The sequence below is a fragment of the Condylura cristata genome, unplaced genomic scaffold (assembly GCF_000260355.1).
Source record: "Condylura cristata isolate star-nosed mole 26May11 unplaced genomic scaffold, ConCri1.0 scaffold00001, whole genome shotgun sequence".
NCBI classification, from domain to species: Eukaryota; Metazoa; Chordata; class Mammalia; order Eulipotyphla; family Talpidae; genus Condylura; species Condylura cristata.
In genome coordinates this window covers 36,613,397-36,628,886 of record NW_004567102.1, presented here as the reverse complement: position 1 = coordinate 36,628,886, position 15,490 = coordinate 36,613,397, and the positions used below count along the sequence as shown (strand labels likewise).

The 15,490-nt window shown below is 33.1% G+C and overlaps 1 protein-coding gene across 1 annotated transcript in view; it reads right to left on the bottom strand.

The window, feature by feature from the left end:
• The window catches only part of ZNF292 (zinc finger protein 292), a 73,226-nt gene that overhangs the window by 16,522 nt on the left and 41,214 nt on the right, over positions 1 to 15,490 (bottom strand). Inside the window, exon 5 of the mRNA XM_004673673.2 lies at positions 3,238 to 3,440. Within this exon, the coding sequence (XP_004673730.1) occupies positions 3,238 to 3,440 (203 nt within the window). The remainder of the gene's footprint in view (positions 1 to 3,237; positions 3,441 to 15,490) is intronic.

Genomic DNA, 15,490 nt, shown 5'->3' with positions numbered 1-15,490 from the left:
TTATGTTATGGATTCAAAAATACAGAACTCTTAATCAGTATTTTATAGAAATCTAAACAATCATGTTTTAAAAATGTGTGTTTGAATGCTTTAAGTATATTTAACAAAATATAGGAGCATAGAAAATGCAGAATGGCTATATGTAAAATTTTAGGCTTACTATTGCTTGGGGATATTAAACGGGGAAATGGCTGGGAGGTAAAATAGAAGATTTTACACTTAAAGCTTTTTATAAAAAAAGATTTATTTATTTATGCATGCAAGAACTGGGGTACAGGCCACATACACGAATTGAGGTATAGGCCTCAGATTCAGGGTGTGAGAGGATTCACCAGAGACAGAGTGGGGAGCAGTACAGGCTGAATGAAATATGCTGCTGAGGGGAGCAGCAGGTGAGACAAGTGGTTTACTGGGCCATGTGGGTCACCTTCCTGGCTGGGGATTGAATTCGTGCTGTAACGGCTTTGGATAGTTTCATAGTGCTGTGCTTTAACCCCTTGTGCCACCAGGGAGGGCCCACTTTTAAAGCTTTTATGTTTACTAGCAAGAGAGAAATACCAGATACAAAATAAACAGTTAAACTTCATTTTTAACAACTACACCAAAAATTCAGGTCAAAGTTCACTCCTTCCAGAGAAGCCAGAAACACACTCAACTTGCTAAGTTCCATTTCCCAGCTTACAATAATCAGATAGGTAGAGTAAATGAATGAAGTTATGATGGGATAAAGGGAGGGAGGAAGGGATTGGCAAAGAGAAGGAGGGAGAAGAGTAGCAGTTTTTATGGGGGCAATGTCTTTGAGCAAATATTCCTGAATGACTACCTTTCCTGAATAGAAAAAAAAAACAGACTTATTGGTAACTGATCTTAATTTATTTATTTCATAAGAACAATGAAACAGGTTTCATTGTTCATGTATTTAACAATTACAGAAGAGTACTCAATCTCTAAGTAATAAGGTACTATTTAAACAAAATATACAAAGACATATGTATCCTGTTTTGTTCTATACTACGTGATTCATCTAGTTTTGCTTATGGGGTGAAGTTTGAAGAAACCTCATGAGGTCTGCTTAAGAATATGATACATTTTAGATCTACCTGCTTTAGCATGAGAAAGGAAAAAATCATTTCATATGATATTAGAGCTACCCAGGGTTTTGACAGAGATTATTCAACAAAGCTAGAAATACAGATTTCTCCTGGATTTTTACTTGAGATTAAAAATTCATAGTCTTCAACTTTAACTAGAACTTCCAAGTTAACAGAAAAACTAGTTTAGCTAGTTTCTGATAGAATGTATGCTTCATTGGGGCAGGGCCTGTATACCTTCCTTGTCTTTCACTCACCAGTGCTTATATAGTACACATCACTCACTTCACAAAACTGCTCAAGGAAGGATGGATGGATGGGTGGACAGACTAACTCAAGGGCATTAAGTAAACTGACAATGAAAGCTTTAATGAAACCAATACATCAAAGACGTGTCAGCACAGTAGCATATTTATTTAAGGATTAAAAAAAATGTTAAGGGCCCTCCCTGGTGGCGCAGCGGGTTAAAGCACAGCACTGAGAATCTAAAGCCGCTTCCTCATGAGTTCAATTCCCGCCTGCCCCGGAGGTGACCACATGGCGTGGCAGACCTCTCCTGACCCGCCCGCGGCTCCCTTTAGCAGTGTACTTCGTCCATCTGCCTGTTCTGTTCCCCGCTCTGTCTCTGGTGAAGCCTCTCACTGCCCCTGAGCCTCTGGCCTGCACCCCAGTTCTGTATGCACAAATAAATAAATCTTTAAAAAAAAAAAAATGTTAAGATATATTTTGTCAAAGGCTATCTCAATAAACTTTTATACATTTGTGGGTTAATTTATCGGCATAACTATTTTAGATTAATAAGAACTTATTTTATTCTGCTATGTAACTTTTTAAAAATCAATAGCCTGAAATAAGATAGTAAAGGAAAAAAATCTATGGATTACCCAATGTCTGAATTAATGATAATTTCCTAGGTTCGAGCACTTGACTCTACTTCATTCTGCCTAGAAATTGCCTAACATCACTCTTCCCAGTATCCTCAATCTCCTCATCATACCCAGCAGACTTATTTCAAATCCTGATTAAGTATACAGTATACAGTATACTAGTTTCCACTTTACTTTCTAGGTTTAAGGAAAGTCATAATCACATTATACTTACAACAATTAATCTCATGTAAGCATTCAGCTTTCTGCCTAGGGCTAAGCCCTCTTCTGGATTCTGATTAAAACCCTTCTTTGACTACGCAAGGGATCATGCATACTCAGTTAACTATCCTCTCTATTATATATCAAGATTTCCCATTAGTCTTTAGACTGTGGCATAATCTTTTTGTTCTCTATTGCTCTAAAGTCAAAGGACACATATTAGGGTCACAGGATACTTATACACATTAAAGCTTCACATTAGCACCATAAAAATGTATTACAGGTTTCTTTAAATTAAAAAAAAATACACGTCCTCCATTTCTTGATCAACAATTTTTATTTCTATTCTGTCTCCAATTTCATTTTAGAATTATGAGTCTTCCAAAATACAAATTTTCTATTGGCCCATGAAACTATTGTAGGATAAAACACACAAATACATGAACACTAACCTTAATGCCAACTTGGGAAGGGGAAAAAAAACCTAGAATCACATGTCTCTCAAAGTAAATCAAGTTTTACATGAAATATACAGATAAAAAAATAGCTATCTACCCATCTATCTTGGCCCCTAAGAATATTAGGGGGAGAGAGAGAAAGAGAGAGATAGAATTTATATGTGTGTATATAATAATCAGAAAAAGGATTCCAGTGTGTGTGTGTGTGTGTGTTTGTGTGTGTGGAGGTCGTATAAAATTCTATAAAGTTAAATTAACCAGTTAAAAACACGTACAAGTATCTTACAGAGAGGTAAAGCTTAAATTCCTAATGCTGATAAATGTAATTTTACTAAATAGTTAAGCCACAACCATATTTCCCAGAATTTAGTCAAAGCAGTTAAAAAAAAGCAAATTACTTAAAATAGAAACTAGGTAATATCAATTTACAAATAATTTTGAAAGCTGATTAGAATTGTTGCTGCTTTTAAGAGTATGCCAAAATTCAAGACTATCACTGGTTCTTCAGAGAAAGGGAAGTCAAGGATATTCTAATAGAATTAAAAATTAATTTCATCATGTAATTAAAACACAATTACTAATAAAAGAGAACATACTCACCTCTTCAATTAACTTTTCATTTGGTGATGATGTACAAAGACAGACAAGGTAAGTTTGTTTAAAACTACCTTTTGTACCAATCTCTGGATGGTCAGAACACAGCTTTGCTAGGGCAGTTGCTTGACTTAACTGATTTGTTTTGATTAGATGTTTAATTCTCATATCCAACAAGATGGGACCCTCAAAAGCTAAAAATTCATTCACTTTAAAAAACAAGACATAATACATTATTAACATTTAGCATTTACAATACAAATACTTACAAAGAATTTTTTTTTAAGCATGGGACTGAATTTTTTTTTCAAGTTTCTATTACTGTTAGGCTATCACAAAATACTTAACCTTACAAGCAAACAGATTATAATGCTAACTTTTTAAAGTTACATATTTTTTGCCCCTTAAGAATACCATTTACAATAAGATGAAATACCTTATTGATAATAAAAGCAAACTTGCATTAAATTCTAGTAGTATTATTAAAATTATACTAAATTCTTTTTTTCCCAGAGCATTTATCTTTCATACCAGGGGTTAAATTTCTATAGATTTGTAATGCTATGGCACGCCACACTTATTGGACAACTATAAAAGTATATTTAGATATTCTAAAAGATGACTCATCTTATACTGTGTTCAATCCTGATGATACATTTTTTATTTTACAAAGGTGAACTCTATCTTGCATCAATAGGGGTTTTGGATTGAATTAAAATATCTATAGAAAAATAAGTAAGGGAGCTGGGTGGGAGTATGATAAAGGAACTCAAACTTGTGCGAGCTTGTGATGTTATTTTTAAAATATGAAAATTGCTAATCCTCAACATTTGCTTAAGATTCACATGTAATTTCTATCCTGTCCAAATCTCAATTTCTTAGTCCTTAAGGATAATGTAAATTTATACAAATGAAAATTTAAATTTTCCCTAAGTTTTCTTACCAGGATGAAAGTCATATTTAAACATTTAGTTGCTGACTACTAGCCCAAAACCTATGGAAGATTTTTAGTAATAGAATTTTAAATGCTATATAAATTGAACAGGCAGTTTCTCTATGTGTGAGAAGACTAGAAGATATGTCTAGTACATTGGTAGGTTCGAAGATGGAGAATGAGAGATATCATTTCCTTTTTCAAGTATCCTTAACTTCTACTTTGTAGTACCTTTGTTAGATCTTTCATTATGAAAACATTCTTCTATAAGTTGTATGGTAATTGCTCCTCAGTATTAAAAGCATGATCATATTAGCATTTTAAATACATGATCCTAAATTTCATTCCTCTTTTTTAGAAATATGCCCCTGCTATTCTCTATTCTTTACATTAAACTAATCAAAAAATTGTAAAAGCTGACATCTACAAAACTCAATGAATAACTTTCTGGTGCTTCTGAGTATGTATCAATTTTAGTACCACATGATTCTATAGGAAAAATTGTTATCACATGTATCTTCACAGTTCAATCACTGACAAAGCAAAATCTGTGAAGATTTTAATTTAAAGTTTTAAGAAAAAGTTCTTCAAGTTATTTTGATTATAAATAAGTCAGATAGTTCACAAAACCTACAGAATTGTTCCTAAAACAGTTCTCTCAAAAATAAACTCTTTGGAAGTAAAGTCTGGGAATTATTTCAAATACTCCCAAACAATTAATCAATCAAATTCTTTTTAAAACATCATGGCAAAGAAAATGTTAAATGTGGAAGTATTTAACAAAACTGATGACCATCTTAATAGGATAATATCAAATAGTACCTGAAATCTCAAATATCAATATGACAAATGGTGCAAAATAATTCTTGTACTAGCTCAATATATAGGAGAATGAGATGCTATCATAAACTTCAAAAATACAGCTGTGTGTGTTTTAAAAGAAATCATAGCCATATTAAGGTAAAACTGATTTCAAGGAAATATTAGAGCAGGAGGGACTTTAAAAGATCATTCTGTCCAGCTCCATCATTTGACAGATGAGTAAACTGAGGCTCACAGAAGACAAGTGATTTTCAAGAATAATAAAGTCAGAAAATGAGAGAATCAGGCCCAGAATAACAGATGTTCTAACTTCTATCTAGCTTTATACATTTATGGAGCAAGGGAGGAAAAAGAACTCCTTTGGCTACTGAGTTTACTCATTAGAATGGGACCAGGTAACAAACAACAAAGAGCTGTGAAGTCGCATTAGCTTTTAAAGGAAAATATGTATAATAAAGTTTATGATTCAAATGAATTGAAAGTAGATTACATTCTAATAGTCAATTTAGAGCTTACTAAAAGTTCACTTATCTTCTTTCCTCTCCTTTTTTCTCCATTTTTCTTTTACTGCTCTCCTTCCCCCCATTCCTTTGTATCTTTCTCTATTTTTCTTTGTACTTATATCAAAGACAACCTAGTTTTAGTGCTTGCCAGACTTACGAAAAAAGCCTATGACCTTACTAGCCAGTCACATAAAATTTCACTCTCCAACATGCATCTCTCACTCCCATACCAGAAAAGTTAAAATTTTGAATGTCATTTGTGTGTAGTCAATTATCTACTTTTCTTTGTATTTATGGATTTTAACAATGTTTTACTACATTTGAACCTAGTAAAAGAGCTGGATGACATAAAATAGCTATGTAAATGAATAATACTCATCCAGTGCAATTAAAAATGTATTTTCATCACATTTATAGAATCAACAAATACTGCCTCTTGTGTTATAGATGATTAACTTTAAATATATTAAAACATGTTAAATTTTTGTAATAAACAGAAACAAAAAATAATGAGTATGTATTATGCACCAAAACTTGTTAGGTCCAGGATACGGTCAAAATGTTCTAACTTCTATTTGGCAAATGGACTTCAATTTCTTTACAGGGTGTGCATTTCCATACCTACATTCGTACACTATTTCCTCTGTGGCAACTTTCAGTACTATTTTATAAGCATCTCAAGCTGCATAAAAAATTTCTATACCATAACATGTGCTATCTACATCCACTTAGTTTAGTCAGTAACCAAAAATGAGCCTTAAAAATGTTTTTTTCCTATCTTTTTCTTACACATACAACATTCAACACATCATCTAATTCTGTCACTTCTAATTCCCAAATAACCCCACTTTCTTTTTTCCATCTCTACTTCAACCATTCTCTCACTCCTCCCACTCCAAATGATTAGCATACTGGGCCATTCTGTAGCATTCTGCTGCCCCTACTATTACTCCCTATTATATCTTAACTGGGACCAGGGAGCCCTTGCTTTTTTTTTTTTTTTTTTCCCAAAGCACACACATGGTAGCCTTTCCTCAATTTAAAATACTCCCAATTGTTTCTTTCTGCTTTTGGAGGGTAAATTACCAAATTCATCATCATTGCCTACAAATCTACATCATTTAAAAAATAAAAGTACAGGCCCTCCCTGGTGGCGCAGCGGGTTAAAGCACTGCACTGAGAAACTAAAGCCACCTCCGCATGAGTTCGATTCCCGCCTGCCCCGGAGGCGACCACATGGTGAGGCAGACCTCTCCTGACCCGCCCGCTGCTCCCCTCAGCAGTGTACTTCGTCGATCTGCCTGTTCTGCTTCCCACTCTGTCTCTGGTGAATCCTCTCACCCTCCGCATCTCTGGCCTGTACCCCAGTTCTGTACGAATAAATAAATAAATCTTTAAAAAAATAATAAAATAAAAGTACAATTTGCTGAAAGAAAAAAAAAGATGACAGATAAATGGAAAGATCTGCATGTCATGGAATGGATGATTTAGTATTGTTAAGATGTCTAAATAGTAAAGCAATCTAAAGTTCAATGCAATCCCTATCAAAACTGCAATGGCATCTTCGTATATTTTTGCCAATATAGAAAAATTACTTCTGTAATTCATACGGAATCTCAAGGTACCCCAAAGAGAAAAAACATTTTAAAATGACTGAAGTTGGACATTTTACACTTCCTTACTTCAAATGTACTACAAAGAGATGGCAATCAAATTGGTATGGTACTAGCACAAGAAACAGACATACAGGCCAAAGCAATAGAATAGAGAGACCAAAAATAAACTCTCACATAGATGATCAAATGACCTTCCACAAGGATGACAAAACCCTTGAGAAAAAAGGGCAGTTTTCAAAAATGGTACTAGGAAAGTTGAATAACCACATGCAAAGAAAGAGGCTGAACTCTTCTGCCATATAAAAAATTAATTTAAAATAGCTTGAAGATGTAAAACTATGAAATTCTTAGAATAACACAAAAGGAAAAAATTTCAAGACTGGGCTTGGTAATATGGAAATAACACCAAACTACAAGCAATAAAAAGAAAAATACGCACATGGGACTACATGAAACTGAACTTTTGGGCATCAAAGGACAGAAATCAACAAAGGAAAATAGCAACCTACAGAATGGGAGAAAATGCAAATATCTGGGTTGTTAGAAAAGTCATGACACATTTTTGTTAAACAGTACAGAAAAAATACATTGTGACTTTTCTGACAACCCAATATATATGTGGTAAGAGGCTAATATTCAGAATATATAAAGTACTCCTACAACTCAACAATTAAAAAATATTCAAATAATCCTATTAAAAAGCTGGAAAAGGTCTTTAATAGACATTTCTCTAAATATGATATACAAATGACCAACAAGCATATAAAAAGGTACCCAAAGTTATTTATCATTGGGGTTTGAAAATCTGAGCCCCACTGATATATCAAATCAAACCTATTAGAATGACTATCAAAAAAATAAAATATTAAGTGTTGGTGAGAACATGGAAGAATATGAAACTGTGGTGCAATTGTACACTGTTGACTAGACTATAAAATAATGCAAACTCTACAAAGAGAGCCTGGAAGTTCTTCAAAAAATTAAAAATAGAACTACCATATGATCCAACTATGCCAATTTGGGCATTATTAACAAAAATATTGAAAGGAGGGTCTGGAAGAGATAGTTGCATATACATATTTGCAGCAAAACTAGTCACAATAGTAGAAGTGGAAGCAAACAAAACATTCTTCAACAAATGAACAAAATATGGTTTACACATATAATGAAATATTACTGTTAAAAAGGAAATCTTAATATATGCCACAACATGGATGAATCTTGAGGATAGTATGCTAAGTAAAACTAGTCAGTTATAAGGAGATAAAAGTGATATTTCACCAATATGGGGTATCTAAAGTAGATCATAGAAACAAAATAGAATAGTAGTAAAACTGGTTTGGGAGTGGAGAAAAGGAGGGTTTATTATTTCAGTTAAGTTCTATAAGCTATGTCTATACAGAGTCAGTGAGCCTGATGGATTAAAAGTCTATATAAAAGTAAAAAGCAATCTAATTTAGCAGTCATTTTTAAAAACAAAATTCAAAATGCCTCATTTACTATTTTCATACCAAGAAAAAGTCAATTAAGGTTCAAGGGGAGACAGGCAAACATAAATAAATAACAAAGAGACATAAGGAAATTTCTTTGTATGTAGTCCATACAGTGTTCTTTTTTTGGTCATGTCACTTGCACTAAGAAGTGTCCTCACACACACACAAAAACTGTCAATAAACTTAAGCATAGGTTGCAGATTCACCCTATTTTGGATTCTCTATATAGCCAAGTAAACACACACACACAAATGGAAATTATACTAAAAGCATCTGAATGTGAAAGAACTGGATTTTACTAATCAAAAACAAATGCAGCAAACCTATAGTAATATACTATAAAGCATCTATTCTATACTAGAATATAGAATAGGAAGTATTAGCTATTACTTGCTCTTTCCTATCTCTTCTCCATTTATGGTATTATATATATTAATAACTGGTAAACCTGACAGCAATTTTCCCATGTTTAATTTAAAATGTAAAAATTTACAACTGAAATAAAGACTTACTTTCTCACAAAATTCTGAAGGATTTATAAGTACTGTAGAAAGATTTAAGCTTTAGAAATTTCCTTTGAAAACCAAGGGGTTCTGTAAAAAAAAAAAACAAACCAGAACTGCAGGGCTTAAGATTCAAGAAAAGACTAGCAAGCTGATAGAAGTGCAATTGAAACAATTGCAAATTATCCCAATGTATAAGTAGAAGGGAAACACCAAGTACTTCAGTGTGATTGTAATAGGAGCTCTCTGAGTTTAGATTTTAAAATGATAACACACACAAAAAAGAAAGTAGATGCAGAACTAAAGATGCACCAGAGATAAAAGAAGAAGACCTTAATTTTTATGGTGGTTCTGATAATAAGCGTTAGCTATAAAAGAGTAGAATATACAACAGTGCAAAATGGGGAGGTAGGTGGGAAAAAGTAATCCTCAAAATAGAATGGAAAGAACATCTCCCCAAATTGTAGACTAGAGCAATAAATATAAATCTTAGTAAGATTATCAAAATTAATTATAATAAGAACGTAGCTTGTGACTGTTCAAAGTGAAGAGTCAAGGCAGATTCACTAAACATAAATTTCACTTTTCACAATGGTTATATCACAATGGGTCACAGACCCAAATGTAAATTGTATAACTATAAAACTTCTAGAACAGGAGAGAAATCTACATAATTGGTAATGAGTTTTTAGATAAAACACAAGAAGTACAATCCACAAAAGAATTTATTAAGTTGGACTTTATTAAAATTTAAAACTTCTGCTGTGAAAGAACAGTTAAAAGGACAAATTAGAGTGAAGAATATTATTTGAAAAACTCACATCTAATGGAAAACCTGTACTCAAAGTATACAAAGAACTGTTAAAACTCAACAATAAGACAGCCCAATTAAAAAATAGGCAAAACAAAATCTAAACAGATGCCTCACCAAAGAAAATATACAGATGGCCAGTATATATATATTTATATGAAAAGATGTCCAATACAGAAATGCAAATTAAAAAAAGCAATGTACTATCACCATAAACCCACTAGAATTCCTAAAATTCCAAAACCAGAAAAAAAAGTATCAATTGCTGGTAAAGGTATAAAAGCAACAGGAATTCTCATTCATTGCTGATAAGAATCAGGAATGATAGAGACACAAAAGACAGTTTGGCAGTTTCTTACAAAGTAAAACATGATCTAACATCTTAGTCCTAGGTATTTATTCAACTGAGTGAAAACTTAAGTCCACACAAAAACTTACACACAAATGTTTATAGCAGTTTTATTCAGGAACACCAAAAACTGGTAACAAATAAGATGTCCTTTAATAGGTGAATGGATAAGCGATATGGTAAAATTACAGGATAGAATGCTATTCAATGATAAAAAGAACGAGTCACACAAAGATATAATAGATGAATGCCTACTGTGTACTGCTAAATGAAACTAAACTAAAAAGGCTATATTATGAGGCAATCATAAAGAGACAAAAATAGAAAGATGTCTTAAAGGTGTTAGGAGAGGGTGGAACAGGTAGGCAGTTGATGATTTTAAGGTAGCAAAACTATTGTGTGTGATACTGTAATGGATACAGGACACTAAGTGCCTGTCATAACCTATAAAACTTTACAGCACAAAAAGGGAATCTTTAGGTATACAGATAAAAAAAAAATTGGGAGAGCTGTCCAGAACAGAATGTAGACTATGGCAAAAGAATCTAACTAAATTATAAATATATGAAAGAGTATCACCGATGGGGGGGGGGGGGGAGAAGGTAATGAACTAACTCTGGATGACAATTGTCAAGAGGAACTATACACAAATCCTATTCTCTAACTGGTAAAGTTGTTTTCCACAGGGGTAACAGATTATCAACTTTGAAACCACTATACTCTATAGTAGGGCTGACTAAGTATATGGATGGCCAACAGTGGGAGTAGGTCTGAAAAGTGTACATACTGTATTATTCCAATTATATGACATTTTGTTGCAGTGAAAGATTATTGATAAGCATGTGGCATCAGGTTAAAGTTGGAGATATATAGTTTATTGATGACAAAGCTGATTACAAACAGAAAAATTTATACTTATGCATATATATAGTAAGTATACCTATGTATTTTTTCTTGCTTTGTCCACTCTTGAAGCAATGACACCCAGTAGTGTTAAGTACACCTAGTTACAAGGTTTTGATTTCTAATACTATTCTTTAATAAAAGGTGTCAGTGCTCATTGGAGAGAACAGCTAATTCTAGGACTGGCACAGCACATACGCAAGATAAGGCTGGAGCTTCTTATAGTGCCAGAAAGTAAGGAAATGACCAAATGAATAAACAAAACTCACATTGAAGGGGACATGTCAAAGGGACACAAAGGTGATTTGGCCCAGTGGCCAAAATTGGAAAATGTGGGCAACAAAATATAGCAGTATTATTTAGATTACTGACGTATAAAATAAATACCATGAGTTCATATGATGTGAGGGGAGGCAGGGAGATAAACTTCCTATACAGAATTTTAAATAATCTATGCAGACACTTTCCTCTAAAGAAATTGGGGGCTAACCCTCCACCTCTTATACACAGGTTGCATAAAAGAACTTCCTTCCAAATAGTACAACATGGAAGGGGGTAAGTGGGCAGGAGGAGAAAGGATCTTTACATTGCAGAAACCTGACCAACACATGACCTCAGCCAAGTGACTGTGGTTAACAAAAAACAGTAGAGGGCATGTTCATACTATGTATCCTTGATATGAGACAAAATGATATGGCACTTTACCTCTGTGATCTTCCTCCCCAAAACTCTTATCTAATCACAAGAACATCAGACAAATCCCAATCGAGGGGCATTCTACAAAATACCTGACCAGTACTCCTCAAAATTGTCAAGGTCATCAAAGACAAGGAAACTCTGAAAAACTGGCACAGCCAAGAGGAGCCTAAGGAGACATGACGACTAAATGTAATGTGGTTTCCTGGATGGGATCCTGGAACAGAAAAAGGACATTAAGTAAAAAGTAGGGAAATCTGAAAAATATGTGGGCTTTATTTATAACAAAGTACCAAATATTGGACTATGAATTGTGAGAAATGTACCATACTAAGAGGGAAAACTAGTGTGGTATATGTGGTTATTCATAATTTTTCTGTAATCCTAAAGGGTTTATTAAAATCTTTCTGAAAGGTTTATTAAAAAAAGAAAAGAAACCACATAAGGCCCAAACTAACCTAATATTAAATAATCTTATTTAATAGAAATTTAGTCAAATAGTTGTTATGGTCTTTCATCAACTTTTTCTAGAACAACAAGGAGAACCATGGAATAGACATAAGAAAAAAAAAAAAACAAAACATAATCAGGTTACTGATTAAAGGCCTGAAGGCAAGCAAGATGATTTTTGTAAGTATCCCAGGGGTTAGAGTTCTGGGCATGACATTTTTATGGTTATATTGATTGTCAAGGACCTGGACACCACAGTGTATGCCAAATGCCAATGAAATTTGCCAACAAGAGGAAACAAAGAACAAAAACTTTGAATAACAAAATCAAGAATTGAAAGGATACTGACAAGTTGCAGAGGCAGAATGGATCTAATACAATGAAATTAAACAGAAAAAAAACAAAAACCCTGTGTGCGAAAAAGACAAAGTATAAAAATGCAAATATAATTTCAGAGTAGCATTTAAAAAAAATTTATGGGGGCTTTAGTTAACCTCACTCTTCTGAGAACTGGGTTACCCAAAAAGGTAAAATCACGTTAAATTAAATGCAGATTGTTAGGGTGAGAGTACTAATGATCTCAAAGTTGACCAAGTAATATTTAGGGTACATACTAAGCTCTGGAAATTACACATTAAAAAGAACAATAATAAACAAAATGCACTAAAAAATCAGGAGTCATGATCGCTGATCTGGAATTATGCCACACCAGGAAGGCTTTCTAATCTATATAAAGACAGAATGAATGTGACAACAATCTTTAAATATCTTGAATACTATGGTGTGAAAGAGCTCTTTATACTCTGGTATGGTTTTACGGGTGGCACTAAATCTAAAACATGGAAACTCCAAGTATGTATTTTTCACAGTAAAGATTTTTCTGAGAGAGAACTACAGTTAACAGCAAGGCTGATTTATATACCAGTGACATTTTTAGGAGAATTAAAAAGTGGGTAAAAAGTGAGTATTCAGCATCTTTACAATCCTGAGATTATCACTTAAAATAGCACAAGTAATCCTAAAATTCCTGTGACTTTCGAAGGCTATCTACTTAGAATGATTTAGATTTAGAGGTACACCTTATTCTAGGATGCTGAAAACTTCAGGAAGCTAAAAAGTGAAATTACTATTTAAAATCTTGACTCCTGCCCACCCTCAAAACTGCAATCAAAGAACATTTCTTGGTTTAGCTGGGATTTAGTAGATTCAAGTTAGTTAATTAAAAAAAAAAGGAAAATTCACGATCAAGTGTACTATCGAGTGTTCAAATACTGTATCAAACTATCAAAAGCTATATAAAAGACTAGTGAGTATGGCCTAAAGAGGTACTCATTCTCTGAGTGTTATTGCTTTCAAATAACATACCAGATTAAATTAAACCAAAGGGCTGGATATATAAAAACTGAAAATTCCCCATCCTTATAAACCATCAAATTTGAAAATGTAGACAAATTTGTACATGAGAAAATTTTAATTCCTTTAACTTTTTTCAAAGGAAAAAATGAGCATACACTTATAGTATACATTACTCATAAAATAAATCCCATCAAGGAAACATTCTCAATAACAGAGGATGAAGTAAACATTATAACTATAAAAATCTCAACCATGTTAACATTTCTGATTGTTTCATGAGCTATAGTGAAAGCCTGTTTCCCTATAACCCATTTGCCATTGTAGAAACTTCTTTTTGCTCATATTAATCCTGTGGCTATGTAAGCTAAAAACTTAAGAAAAAAAGCAGCACACAGACGGGCAGAAACATTTGTTAGCAGAAACAATGTTAAGCACATTCAAACAGTAAGGAAACTGAACACACTTTCTTTTAAAATCAGTTATAAATCACTAAGGTAAAGGTTTCATTTTCCTGCTTTAGCATAATGTGAGTTTTGGCAAAAACACATTTCAGAAATTGACAGAGAGAAAAAGCTAATTATTTAAAGTAGTTGTATGATTTTACTTTATGAAGCTAGGTATAACAGAATACATATAAAAAGGAGGGAGGTTGAAGATCTGACTTCAGTTCTTGGTTCTATTTGGATCATTAGCAATGTCATGTATAAAAGACTATCTTAGCCTCCATTTTCTCATCTTTAAAATAGGGAGAATAAAGGTCCCCACCTTTTCACAAGATCATTGTGAAGGTTAAGTGAAACAGCACAAAAAAGCACTTTCAATTTAGTAAGAACTATAACAATGTAATTTCATTACTGTCATTAATATATTACATCCAACATTTCTAAAAGGCATTATTGGAGTATAATTTGATACTATGAACAAAATAGTGATGTTAATATTGAGAATAAAAATAAGGTGTTAAGGTGCAAAAAATCTAAGATTCTCAATTTTAAATGTCATTAAATAATGAGAGCCTGCTCTTCATTTCTCAAAGGTCTTAATACTATAGGTAATCCGTAGATAGTCATGAAGGAAGAAAAGTGGTAACACTGAACTTGTGAAAACTAAGAAACAGGTGACATTACTAGAACAATGAGGAAAACATGGAGATATGGTTAAGAGCGGAGTCAGGAATTAATAGTTTAAAGAGAAGTTTGAAGATTGGCTGGGAAAACTTTTGTAAAACTATCAGGAGGGCTTACTATGAATGGGCTTAGTATTCCCTTCCTAGGGTCTTCAGAATTTGCCATGGTCTAGCAAAATACCTAAAGTTTGTAATTAATCTACAAAAAATGTAGTAATAAACAATGGAGAAGCACATTCATATCTCTGCTAAATACCTTCACAAAGGCTACAGTGAAATAGGAACAGTTTCCTAAGTAACCTCAAGGAAAGAGTAATTGTGCTGTCCTTGACAGTATACATAGTTTTTGAACTCTGTACATTGTTATTCATATTAATGGTTCAATTACTTTCAATAGAAAACTTGCCAGTTTGAGTTTAACTGGAATCTTTATCTACAGCTCTCATAATGCCAATAATGCAGGATAAAATAAGACTAAACACTACAATGTTTGAGAAAGAGTGTTAATTTTAGAGACAGAAAAGTTGGGCGATTTGGCATTGTTTTCTACTCTATTTTGAGAAAATCATTTTGCTATCCTCTCTAGTTCTCCACCTGCCAAATAAGTTAACAAATATAAACTGCCACCTGCAAAAATGCTGCAGAGGAAATCCCTCTGTTGAAAAGTTGGGAAAAAACAGTTTCTCTGTTACTTCAA